Genomic DNA, 14,098 nt, shown 5'->3' on the forward strand with positions numbered 1-14,098 from the left:
TTAATCAAGAAGCATTTCAATGCGCCCTACTAGAAAATCCCCCTCCCCAAAGTAGCTCTCTTCAGGAGGCTTGGAACAGCTACGAAAAATGGGTGACTACTGCTCTGGATGTGATAGCTCCCTGGACATCCAAGCCCCCTGCTAGGCAATCTAAAACCGCCCCCTGGTTCTCGGAAAAACTTAAACTGAATACCAGAAATTAGTGAGATCAGAAAAAAGCTGCCACCTTAAGAGCAGAATCGATCTAGCGGATAACCACACCAGAGAACTCTTCACCATCTATAGAGAACTTACGGTCCCGACCAGACTTGATGCCCAAGACACATACTCCAAAGAACTGTGTGACTCTATTGCCGATTTTTTTGTAGGCAAGATCGATAAAATCCATGCCACCTTCACAAAGGACGAGAACCACTCGAGCAAACTTACAGAAACCGAAATCACCCACACGGGGAATTCTCGTCTCACATGCTTTATTACACCTGAGAGACAGGAATTATTAAGTATAGTCAACAGCATTCAATCTGGCTCGCATTGCGATGTATGCCCGCCGACTCGCTATAAAGGAGTTATGGAGAATATGATAATCGACCAGATCAGTCTCATTGTATCTCTTTCCTTCCAAGAATGTCTAGTACTGGATGCTTGGAAAACGGCCCAGGTCATTCCCCTCAAAAAGAAATCCAACATCCACATTTCCCAATTCCAAAATCTTCGCCCCATTTCCCTTCTTCCCTTCTGTGCAAAGATAGTGGAAAAGGTGGTGAATAGACAGCTCATGAGATATCTGGAGGAACAATCTCTCCTGCACCCCACACAATCGGGTTTCAGAGCTGGCTACTCCACGGAGTCAGCCTTACTCTTTTCCACTGAGTGCCTTAGGCAAATAGTGGATGTAGGGGAGACAGCAGTGTTGGTCCTATTAGATCTTAGTGCAGCCTTTGACACCGTGCTGCACTCAACGCTGCTGTCTCGGCTGTCTGATATGGGTGTGGAGGGACGGCATTAGCCTGGATTAAGTCCTTTTTGGCTGACATGAGCTTCCAGTGCCCCCCTTTCAAATCCTCTCTTAGGAAAGCAAGCCATGGGGTTCCACAGGGCTCGAGTCTGAGCCTTACTTTATTTAATATCTATATGGAACCCCTGGCTCGCATAGTTGAAGCATTTGGGGTGGGCATTGTCAGCTATGCTGATGACACCCAACTGATGTTCAAGCTCACGCCTGACCACAGAGAAGATGCCACTAACTTCTCCAACTGTCTATCATCAGTGGCAGCATGGATGAACAGCAATTGCCTGCACCTAAATGGCGACAAAACCGAGCTGCTGGTGGTAGGGAAATCCGCTTCAGCATGGTCACACTTGTGGTGGCCTGCGGAACTAGGTATGCCACCTCGTCCTGTGGACTCAGTGCGCAATCTAGGCATTATACTTGACTCCGATCTCTCCTATAAGTCTCAGGTCAGCAAAGTGACAGCCAGGTGCTTCAGCACACTGAAAGTTCCCCGCAAGGTCTTAGACATCCTCCCATTGAATCCAGAAAGACCATTGTCCACACTTTGGTGACCGCCCACCTTGATTATGGGAATGCTCTGCTTCTGGGTTTGAGCAAAAAAGGCCTTCACCAACTCCAGTGTGCTCAAAATGCCGCCGCTCGCCTTGTGCTCAGACTCCCTCGCAGAGCATCTTGGAAAACCGCTCTGGCTAAACTCCACTGGCTCCCTATTAAGGAGCGAATTAAATTCAAGTCCCTTTGCTTTGTGCATCGCATTGCCCATGGCAAAGGTCCGAACTACTTGAAAAATCTTTTCACCATACATCGCCCCATCAGGAACCTGAGATCATTCGGAACGATGATGTTTAAACTCCCCAAAGTCACCAGAGCCAGGATGGGTGGGTGTTCGTTCAGATACCTGGCCTCCAAATGCTGGAACGAACTCCCGCTCGATCTTAGGATGGAACCCTCGGAAACTAGGTTCCGGGGAAAACTTAAAACATTCCTTTTTCCCCCGGAATAATCCATCGTCATCCCTCTGCACCTTTTTGGCTCACTCTTGCTCGTTCCTCGGGCAATTTAGCGCGGGGACACACTGTTCTGTGTAGCCAGGCGCTTTAAAAATGGTTTTATTATTATTATTATTTCATGCGCACTATCATCCACGGAAGGAGTCACAGTCTTGTGACTACAAAGACTTCTTCCAAGACAAAAACAAACTGCAATCATCCGAGCCCAACACCAGACGGCGATCAATGCAAAAGTATGAATTGTGCAGCTCAAATTCAGTCTGCAGGCATCATCGTGCAGGTCAGGAATGGTCAACTAACGCTGGACTCAAGGTCAGGATCACTGGGGAGATTTCACTGGGCAGGTGGGTCCTGAGCTCCAAGAGTCGATTTCTCCGGGAATGGTCCACTATCCACAGGAGATTGGAGTCTTTCTCGAATGGAGCAGTCCCCCTAGCGTTTCAGGTAGCAGTTTTGCAGAAGCTGGAGACAGGCTGGTAGGGCTTGTGCGAAGGCAGTCGTCATCACCCATGTCCCTCGTCGGGTTGGCCGACAGATGAGGAGACATCGAAGAGTGACAATGCTCCTTCGACTTCTTCTTATGCTTCGACTTACCCGACCCAGAGTGCGAAGACTTCGAAGACTTGGATGAATGGTGGTGGCTCCGCAACCGGTCCCTCGATCGCCCTCAACCGACTGGGACCTCGAACGGCGCGGAGGCGACTGCTGGTGCTCAAGCAGCTTTTGGGACTGCTCCCGCAAAGCCTTCGAAGCCATCGAGCGTCAGTCGTGGTTGCGCTCCAGGCAAAGGAGACGCATACGGTGCGGATCAGTCACCGACAACATCCAAAGACAGATACCGCATTAATTCAAACCGGTCATCCCTCGTGCACCAGGAGTCGAAGACTCAAAAAAGATGTCGACAAAAGTCGAGAAAAAAGTCTGTCAAAAAGTGACTGGAGGTTCCGCTCTTTCCGGATCTGCGCTGGTTGGCGCGGAAAAAAAATAACTGACATCAGCGCGGGAGGGCGGCATCTAAGTAGCTGTCGCAACGTCATCCCGGCGACCACTACGCCAATGACGGATACGGAGCTGACCGACGCCACCTTCCGACGCGCAGGGGTACTGCTGATGAAAAAACTTTACGGATCCAGTCTGATGCCTAGGGATTATTCTAAGGTAAGGAATATATGCCTAACTTGTTTCTTTCAGATAGAGCACTTTGGGATTTACAAGGAGCAGTGTACAATTTTGGGGAACCCCTGGACTCTGTGCACCGCAATACCATGTAGTGGCAATATCATATACAGAGCCAGCTTGTTACAAAATGGAGAGAAAAAACGAAATGATTGCATTACTTCCACTGCTCAGGAGAAGTGCCTTACACCACATTTAAACATGATTTACAGGGATTTCTGGCAGTAAAGTCAATTGGCAATGCTTTCCACATCCCCTAAAGCACAGAAAATGGTTGTTCATGGGCACATGCAATAAACAGTTTTTAGGTCAATGGACACCATAAGATCACCTTCCTGTAACAAAGGGATACAATCATGTAGCCTTGCAATTTTGTATTACATTGAAATGTTCAGATTGGTCATATCAAAGAAGAAATACCCAAAAGAGAAAAAAGCAAGGGAGGGCAACAGACTCCTTTTACCCAAATCATTTATTATAAACACAGGAACGGAGAATAATTTAAAATGTGAGGGCTAAATCCTCAATACTTACTGGTACGCCATGCTCCATAAGCACATTAGGGTTCATGATGGTTACCAACTGATGTAGGAGGTCAGGCTGTGACACAAAGAGCTCTGGTGCTAGTTCCCTCATTACTGCCTCCAGCTGCTCAGCCGCATGAGAGGGAACACCATACCATGTCTTCGGTTCCCCCCTAAGAAGGTTAAACAAAATCAGAAAACAAAGATAAGAATCACATAGAAACAAAGATGAGCAGCAGCAATATAAAGAAAATGTGTATAACTAAATAGGTTTAATATAGACACTGTACTTTTAGCCTACTACAATGCTGATCTTTCACATACATTCAGACAATTGCTCAAAAAGCTAAAATGCCACTTATGTTCCTGTAGATGCAGTTTTTACACTGAAAGATGATAGGAAGCAGAGTCTAATGTGAAAACAACTGCATGTATAAAGTTGAATGGCTAGCATTTAGTTACGGGTGCTTGTAGGCCACAAGATAATTGTTTATTTGTAAGGTAGACTACAGATTTTATAAATGAAGAATACATTCTGTTTAGCAATGCAAATATTCATCACAAATGATGGTGAGTAATACTGGTCTAATTCTGAAACAAATCCAAGAAACATACAAAAGGATACTGGTGTTCAAATAGATAGTTGTGTAGTGTAGTTCCTATATTCCCAATAGGCTCTGCGCATTGGAATAATATATCCTATAGCTTAGACATAGGACTGAGGTCTACTAGGTCTCTATCGAATATATTAGACTTAATTGTGAGTGCCAGCTAGCCCAGAGGTCACTAGAAACTTTCTTGTATTCACAAGAAGGGATTAGTTTCTGACAACCGCATAAACATGACAACTTTGTTTGCCCAAGATAAAACTGATCATCAGAGTCATGGAAACAATAGATAGATATTTCACTGTCAATCGTGCATGCTTTGTTTCACCAGAGGTGCAGAGAAATAGAGAAAAGAGCGTTTTCAATAAAAAGGTTTTATTGAACAGTCTTCTTTCTCAAGCATAAGAAATGAACTGCTAAAATCCTGAAAACTGGTTGTAAAATATGATGCACACAGTATAAAGAGTAGAATAAAATAATACTGTGAGAGCATTGTATGGTTCCTAAACCATAGATAGATACATACATAAATAACAGAGGCTAAAAGTACTCATCTGGTGCTTCTAAAATACGCCTACCCCGGTGTACCTAACCTAAGCTTAGTACGAGGGAAGAGGTAAGTGAGGTGTAGCATAAATGTAGTATTCTTTTGCCAAGAATCTGTCTAAGATTTCTCTTAGGGTCTAATCAGTTCCGTACCTTAGTTTGGAATGAAGAAGGTCAGGCTCAGGACTCTATTTTCCAGCAACCCGCAAGGGTAGCCTGGAAACACTGGAGCTGGATTTCTCGGCAGGAGAAAAGACAGCGTCTCTCTCAGTGCTTCTGCTGGAGGGTCGGCTTCCTTCGGCACTTGCTGTAGCAGGATGCGTCGGGCAAGTAGATAGTCGAACTGCTCCAAACCACCGTGTGTTGGCTAAGGCAAGTGTGGGCATATTTATACCTTGAAGTTGCCGAGTTTGACGTAAAGGTGGACATAATAATGTCATTAAAGACTCTGTTCTTTGAAAACTCCATGAGTTCTTGGACAAGTCTCTTCTTGAGTAAGGGGAAGTTCCTAGCTGCTGAAACCGAGTTTTCCAAGAAATCGTTGTAGATTTTCGGAACTAGTGGAAGTAGCCCTGCCGTATTTGGACTGCATGAGCTAAGACTATATATGGTTATGATTCTTATGCCTAAATAAGGGCACAGTGATTTATACCTATGTAAGGGAATGAATCGGGAAATTTACAATTGTGTCCTAAAATGGTTCACAACAGTTGCTTCAAAGTTTAATTTTATTTTGTAATTTTAAGCAAGTTTGAACAATTTGTACAATCCATCTTAAGAGACTCCTATTTTAAGCATATGCTCAAAAGGTGGGGTTTCGTGATTTGCTCTCACACTAGATTGAAATTCCACAGCAGTGCGGGCAGTGACATTGGTGGTGAGGAAATGCTACTTACCCAGTAAACATCTGTTAGTAGCATACAAGGCTGCACATTCACATGTTTAGCATAGTCCTGACATACAGGGTTGGGTTAGGAAGTGTGCAAGTTGTTTAGGTTTGAAGAGGTCTTTCGAGCGAGAAGATGTGGTTTGACTCTTCCTTGTAGTGCATATGGAGCATTTACTCCATGTTAAGACTGTTCCACACAGCGGATGAAAGCATAAGAAAACAGGTTACTGACCAGTAACTTCAGTTATCCAGTATTGGTATCTTTCATAGATTCACATGCTTAGAATCATCCCCGCCGAAGAGGTGGGAGTCTCGCAGTACAATAAAATATATACATTACAGTCATAATAAAATCACAGATTAGCCTATCTTAGTCTTTTTGTAAAAAGAACCAAACTTTGAAACCAACCAATAAGACAGCAGCACCCTCTTACAACCTTCCCCACAGAGAGGAAAGCCCTCAGATTCTCAATGCACAAGTGACAGTTAGTATGCCATAATGATAAGGTAAGCATCTCCAGGGAGGAGGGTGGGCCCCATGTGAATCTATGAAAAATACCAATACTGCATAACTGAAGTTACAGGTAAGTAACTTGTTTTCTTATCCAGTTTTGGGGTATCTTTCACAGATTCACATGCTTAGAATCAGAGTAGCTAGCAGTAAATAATACATAGATGCATAGAGGATGGTGGGTATCATAAGAAAATCCAAAATACACCACATCAAGCAGGCATATCTGCACTGAAATAACTAGTAAGCCATACATATACACAACTTTTGGTTAAGAGTAATAAAGAGCTGTACAATAGCAGAAACAATATATTCCCATAACAAGGCTTACCTTATCTAAAAATGTTTCGTAGTACTGCTTTTCCAACTGCTGACAGCTTCTGTTGCCAGATCCAGGCAATAATGCAGAGTGAAAGTGTGCACACTTTTCCAGGTTGCAGCACGGCAAATCTTATCCAAAGACACACCAGCAAACCGTGCCATAGATGAGGACACTGCCCTGGTAGAATGAGCTTTAGGCTTATTTGACAACGGATGGCCAACCTTGGAATGACAGAAGTGAATTGTGGATGCAATCCACCTTGAGATAGTAGCTTTTGGCACTGCTGATCCTGGCTTGTTACCACCATAAGAAAGAAATAATTTGTCAGATTTTCTGATGGATACAGTTCGAGATATGTAGAACTTCAAGAATCTTTTGACATACAAAGAATGTAAAGTCTTTTCCGCTGAGGAAGGCGAATTAGGAAAGAAACTCCACAATACCACAGGTTCGTTGAGATGAAATGAAGTAGGAACCTTAGGTATGAACGTGGGATCATTCCTTAAAAGAACATAATCATTGGCGAATTTCAAATATGGTTGTCTTATAGTGAATGCTTGTATTTCACTCACTCGTCTGGAAGAAGTGAGTGCCAAGAGAAGAGCTGTCTTCCATGAAAGATATTTTAAATCTGCTTTATGAATGGGTTCAAATGGATGTTTCATCAATTGTTGTAGCACCAGATTGAGTCTCCATTCCGGAGGAGGAGCTCTGATAGGTGGAAAAGATCTGAAAAGGCCCTTCAGGAACTGCTTAATGAGACGATTGGAACAAAGTGATGGCGCTCCTGAAGATCGTCTGTATGTAGAAATCGCAACAAGGTGCAATTTAACAGAAGCAAACATGAGACCAGACTTAGATAATGACAATAGATAAGGCAGAACCTTATCAGGAGAACATTCCAGGGGGTGTAAGTTGTTGTTACTGCACCAGTAACAAAATCTCTTCCATTTTAAGGCATAGGTCCGTAATAAATGTAGAAGGGGCTCTTGCTCTATTCAAAATATCTCTGCAGTCTTGAGGTAAGTCTACATCCTTGAAGTCTGTGAATCCAGAAACCCAGCATGGAGCTGCAGCTGAGCTGGACAAGGATGGGGAATCTGTCCTTTGCTCATTGACAACAGATTCGGTAGTACTGGAAGACGGAATGGCATGCACTTGGAGAGAAGGAGAAGTTCTGTGAACCAGTGCTGACGTGGCCATTTTGGTGCAATTAGAATCATGAAGCATGGTTCCCTTTTGATCTTGCGCAGAAGTCTAGGTATCAGGGGAAACGGAGGGAATGCTTAGGCAAAAATTCCCGTCCACCTCATTATAAAGGCGTTTTCCCAGGAGCCCTTCTCCGGTTCCCAACTCGCGAATAATAGGCACTTCCGATTGTTTTTGGAGGCAAAGAGATCCAGCTTCGGCTTGCCCCACTTCTGAAAGACATTCTCCAGAATCATTTGATTCAGTTCCCATTCGTTGCAGGATTTTGTTGTCCTGCTGGAAGATGTTGAATCTGGATTCCAATATTGTGCAAGAGAAGCTATTTCCAGATGTTTTGAGCTTCTTGGGACAGAATGTGAGATCTAGTACCCCCTTGCTTTTAAATAATGCGTTCAAGTGGTATTGTCAGTTCTGATGAGAACTGTAGAACCCTGGAGTCTTGGCAGAAAAGACTGCAGAGCCAGGAAAATGGCTCGAATTTCTAAAAAGTTGATGTGCATCTTTGCCATTGCTGTAGACCATCTTCCTCTTATGCTGAGATCATGAAGAGGAGCACCCCAACCTTCTAGGGAGGCATCAGTAGTGTGTATGAAGTCCGGATTCGGAGGCTGAAAACTGAGCCCTACTGAGACATTTCTGGAACACCTCTACTAAGTAAGAGTTTCTTTCATAACTGGAGTTACTTGACCTAGGTCTTCGAACGAACCCGAGGTCTGGAGCCACTGATTGTCCAGCTCCTCTTGAATTGGTGTCATCTTCAGCCGCACATGTGGAACTAGCAGAATGGCTGATAACAACATCCCCAGAAAAGATTTGATTAGTCTCACTGAAGCGAACTTTCTTTTTAGGAGATTTGATGCCAGAGAGACAAGGCAAGTTATTCTTTCTTTGGACAAGTATGCTTTGTCTTGAAGAGTGTCCAGTTTTGCTCCCAAAAATATAATTACTTGGGAAGGGTAGAGGCTTGACTTCTGGACGTTTAGAGAGAGGCCTAGAGTATGAAAATGGTGCAGGCATTTTGCTGTTGCGTGAGAAGCCTGACGAAAGGATGGAGCCTTTATCAGCCAGTCATCCAGATATGGGAATAATTGGATGCTTTGCAGCCTGAGATGAGCTGCTACCGAAGTTAGAAATTTTGTGAAGACTCTCGGAGCTGAGCTTAGGCCAAATGGGAGAACCTTGAATTGGAAATGTGCACCTGCCACAGTAAATCTTAGGAACTTTCGATGTTTGGGATGAATCGGGATGTGAAAATATGCATCCTGAAGATCTAATGTTGTCATGAAGTCCGCATGATCTAGAAGGTGGAGGATTTCCTAGAGTGTTACCATGCGAAAGGATTTTTTCTGAAGATATTTGTTTAGCATTCTCAAATCCAGGATTGACCTCCAATCCCCAGATTTTTTCTTTATCAGAAAAAAGCGAGAAAAGAATCCCTTTCCCGTTTGGGAGCGTGGTACCCTTTCTATCTCTCCCTTTGACAACATAGCTTTCACCTCCTTTCTGAGTAGAGCAAGATGCGATGGGTTTTTCTTCAGAGGTGGATGGGGAGGGGGAAATTTGGTAAATTTCAGTGTGTGACCAAATATTATTATATCCAATACCCACTTGTCTGTGGTGATTTTTCTCCAATTTTCGAGATATTGGGAAAGCCTCGATATTTCGCTTACTTGTGGCATATCTGGTGCAGGAGCAATGAGATTGTCACTGTTTCCTGGCAGAATCTCTGCCCTGAGATTGACGTTTCCTGCCTTGTTGCCTATAAGCGGCCGCCGAGGCGATTTCTATAGGATTGTTGTTGCTGTTATCCTTAACGACCTTGACCACCCTGTTGATGGTACTTCTGGTAACCTCCACGAAAGGTGTATGAGCCTCTGCCCCTTGCTCCTCGAAAAGGAGTTTTTCTATCCTGCAAGGTACCCAACGACCTAGCAGTATTGTGTCCCTTTTTAGGGCTCGTCCTATTAATTCCTCAAGGAATAATAGGACGACAGTATAGTGAGTAAACCAGAGCTCAGAGCTAAACCATCGGGCAGATCGGATTTCAGGCAGTGCACATGAAATGCGCGTCCACATGCCACCAGCCTCCCTCCCACATGCATCTGAAGCTTCCCCCAGCGTGCGCTCGGCGGCCTCTGCCATGTCTCCTTCCCTAATTATTCACTTCACTTTTCACGGCCGCCAGGCCATGACTCGCATTTCTCCTCCCCCCAGCACATGTAGACACCAATTAACATCTTTAAGCTTTCCGTTCTGCATTTTACATCTAAGGTTTCAGATGATGATTGAATTTATCTTTAAAGTATTCGGACTCTGTCTCTTTCAAGGAATTCAAAGGCATTGTAATCACCGCCATCCTTTTTTTTATTAACCTTGCACACATTTAATCACCCCAGAGATTACTTTTATTGTTATGAATATGTTCAGTCTACACTTTGGGACACTTCATCCTGTGAAAGTCCATAGGTATCTCATTTAGAATGCCAAACACTGCCATAAAAATGACTGGTTCATGTTATAATTGCAGTTTACTGTTGCTGTGACTGTGAGCGGATTTTGTTTCCGTGTTTTCACGGCGTCCTTTCCCCGCCCCTCTTTTCCTGTCACCTCCTTCCTCTGTCACTCCACTGAAGCTTCCTCTTCTGTTACACTCTCTTAGCCCTGTGACTACATACCACTACCAGTTACTTCTCACCTCCACTGCTGGACTATCTCTCCAGTATTCACTCTCACACTCTCTCCTCCCCACCTGTCCCATACATCCTCATTTGTTTCCGATACCCTCTGTCTCCTCCTCTGCCACGGGCTCTCTCTCTTTCTTTCTCTCTCTCACCTTTGTAACACTCCCACTACCTTCTGCCCTCCCCTCTTTCTCTCTCTCTCTCCTTTTCCTTCTCAGTTTATCTTTCTCAATAACTCGTTTTCTTCTCCACTACGGCGCTCTCTGTCCAATAGTCCTTGGCACACTCTCCATCCCGCCGGTCACCCCTTTCCACCCTGGCCCCTGTCACACTCTCCTTGGTAACAGTAACACTGCCCCTTTCCGCTAGTCACCTGACTGCCCCCTTCCCTCATCGACGTTCCCTCTGCTACACTCTCCCATTCTCTGTTCACCCCTCTCTCCAGTGACAGCGCCCCCCCCCTCTCCCCCGCAGCCCCCAGCTGCAGCCTTAGCTTCTGGCAGCACAGCAGCGTCGCGTGTGAAGAGAGGGGAAACAACACCAGCAGAGGCGCTCTTTCAACCTTCTGACTTTGATTTGACTTCAAGCCGCTATCGCGTGATCCAGCTTATCATCCAGCAATTAACAAACCCCTTTTTCTCTCACAAGGAGAGGTGCCCCCCTGCGCCGCCATCACCTGCATGCCAGTTCGTTCCTCATGCGCATTAGTTTTAGCCCTTCACATAAAGTCAAGAAAGGGAGTTCTTTGAGTTATAACTTGTTTTATAAGAGTTTCCGCCGCTGGCAGCGTATGTGACTAGCATACAACAGGAAGAAAGCTAACAGATTTAATCTCGTCTTGCCAATGGATTTATTCAGCGGGATAGATCGCTGAAGGAGGGGGGTGTTAACAGCAAGGAACTGCAAATGGTAGACAGATCCCTGAAAGTGCAACCCCGTGGGTTCTGCAGTCCCTGCAGGAGTCCGCAATAACCAGAAACCACCACCTTTTCGCCATTTTGTGAATCACAACATTCCTGAGTAATTTGCCCAATACCCGCTATTTTAACTGATCTGCAGTGAAAAACCATCATGTTGTTTGCTTTATTACTGCAGCGCCAGCGACCACCTGGCCTGGATGAGATAAATAAATCATGGCCGCAGCAGGGCAGGCAGCAGCACAGATGCACCTTTCCCCAACCCTCCTCCCTATTTGGGGACATGCTGAAAGCTTAGGCAGTATACATTCCTCTCATTGGTTACCATTGGCTTTGTGGTTTGTGACTCACATTTGCTTGCTTTATATTTGCTGGGTTAGTATTTGCTACCTTTATTTTAGTCCATTAGCATGTCTTTGTCCCTCCTATGAAGCTTACCCTGTTCACCACCTCTCTGATAGGCTCTTTCTATTCTTAAACTTTTCGGGAAGTCTTTTTATTTTATTTTCTTGTGCAACACTGCATGAGTGTGCATATTGTTTTGGGCTGTTTTCCTGAGGTACTTCTCTGCTCCTCCCCCCTCCCCGTTCTATCCTTAGATGCTCCCCCACCCACTACTCCACATTGTTTTCTCCGAGTCCTCACCCCATCCCTAAGCAGCGCCCCACTTTGATCTCTCCACGTGGATCTCTCTCACACCCTTCTCTTCTCCTGCCCATTGCTCCACATTGTCCTCTTTCTTGCCGGTCGTGCTCTCTGGCCAGCACTCAACGTTCCTTCCCCAGGCACGCGCTTGGCCTCACAAAGGCTTGAAAGCTTGGAGGCAATCTGCTTCCCAACCCCCCTGATGTTTATGGCTTTTCTCGCTCGCGAATGCATTTTTTTCCCCTCCCACCTTTCCTTTGATGTCCCCGTGGCCTCTGCCTGTCGCCTCCGTCCTTCACAGCCCCTCTCTGTCCTGGAATCTCAAATTTGGGGACTACATCTTCAAAACAAGCCTGTTCATGTTGACACTTGCAATTAGAATCCTTTCTTTCTTTCCTTTTATCCTTTCTTTCCTGCTTTTCTTTCCTTCCTTTTCCTTCCTTCATTTCAATCCTTTCTTTTCTTCCTTTTCTTTCTTCCATTCCTTCCTTCCCTTCCTTCCTTTCCATCCTTTCTTGTCTTCCTTTTCTTTCTTCCATTCCTTCCTTCCGTTACTCCCTCCCTTTCATTCCTTTCTTTCTTTCTTTCCTCCCTTCTTCCTTCTTTCTTTCGTTCTTTCTTTCCTCCCTTCTTCCTTCTTTCTTTCGTTCTTTCTTTCTTCCCTTCCCTTCCACATTATCACTCAGCACCACCACGGCATCACTCAGCGCCACTCCAGCACCACTCCAGCACCACCACGGCATCTCTCAGCACCACCACGGCATCTCTCAGCACCACCACGGCATCTCTCAGCACAACCACGGCATCTCTCAGCACAACCACGGCATCACTCAGCACCACTCCAGCACCACTCCAGCACCACCACTCAGCGCCCAGCGCCCACACTCCATCCCTCGCCCACACTCCATCCCTCGCCCACACTCCATCCCTCGCCCACACTCCATCCCTCGCCCACACTCCATCCCTCGCCCACACTCCATCCCTCGCCCACACTCCATCCCTCGCCCACACTCCATCCCTCGCCCACACTCCATCCCTCGCCCACACTCCATCCCTCGCCCACACTCCATCCCTCGCCCACACTCCATCCCTCGCCCACACTCCATCCCTCGCCCACACTCCATCCCTCGCCCACACTCCATCCCTCGCCCTCTTGCCCTGCCTCTATCTCTCGCCCTCCCTCTATCTATCTTTCGCCCTCCCTCTATCTATCGCCCTCACTATCCATCTCATCACCACAGCATCACTCAGGGGCACCACAACATCACTATGCGCTACCAGAGCATCACTGAACGTCACAGCATCAATCGTCGCCGCCACAACATCATTCAGAGCCACCACAGCATCCATCTGTGCAACCATTCAAGAACAACTAATTCAAATATGTTCTCTGAATGTTTCAAACTTTATTACAAATGTCACAATTTTTTTTTAATATTTCACTTCTGTTCTTGTATTTTCATCACAATAAAATAACACTAAACATAATCTTCCAAAAAGTTATTTGCAAAAGTTTAAGCTATTGCCATTATAAATTACGATTGAGCGCAGCTGAAATGTACATAGATGGCGAATCCAAATCTGTAGAAATTGCCATAATGGATGACACCGTCGACATTGAAATCATGGATGTCGTCGACGGAAAAGTCATAGTCGACGGAAAAGTCATCGTCGACGATGTGGTCGTCAACATCAAGGTTGTTGTTGTCGTCGACAGTGGGCTCGTCGCCGAAGGTGCAATCATTGTCGTCGACTGTAGTGTCGTTGGCAGGACTTGTAACATCGGCAACGGCGTACTCGTCGACAAAAGGTGAATCGTCGTCGACGAAGTGGGCGTCGACAGGACCGGTATCATCGATGGTGATGTAATAATCGTCGACGGCGCCGTCGACGGAGTTCTCGTCGACCATGGAATTTTCTACGATGACGCTGAAGGTTCACTCACCGTCTGAGTAGATTTTCTCGTCGACGAAGCAGTCTTAGACAACGACGGAGGTTCAGGAAGCGATTCTGAGGCAGATTTTGATGAAATTTGTTGTGTGTTA

At 45.6% G+C, this 14,098-nt stretch overlaps 1 protein-coding gene across 3 annotated transcripts in view; it reads right to left on the reverse strand.

Moving 5' to 3' along the window:
* KDM5A (lysine demethylase 5A) overlaps positions 1-14,098 on the reverse strand; it is a 937,903-nt gene that overhangs the window by 719,420 nt on the left and 204,385 nt on the right. For all 3 annotated transcript variants that reach the window (XR_015307532.1, XM_086952835.1, XM_086952834.1), the window contains one exon: positions 3,736-3,898. Coding sequence is in view for 2 of the 3 variants with exons in the window: in XM_086952835.1 (XP_086808961.1) it covers positions 3,736-3,898 (163 nt within the window). In the remaining variant the exon portion in view is untranslated. The remainder of the gene's footprint in view (positions 1-3,735; positions 3,899-14,098) is intronic.

This window comes from Lissotriton vulgaris, chromosome 1_2, assembly GCF_964263255.1.
Source record: "Lissotriton vulgaris chromosome 1_2, aLisVul1.2, whole genome shotgun sequence".
NCBI lineage: Eukaryota > Metazoa > Chordata > Amphibia > Caudata > Salamandridae > Lissotriton > Lissotriton vulgaris.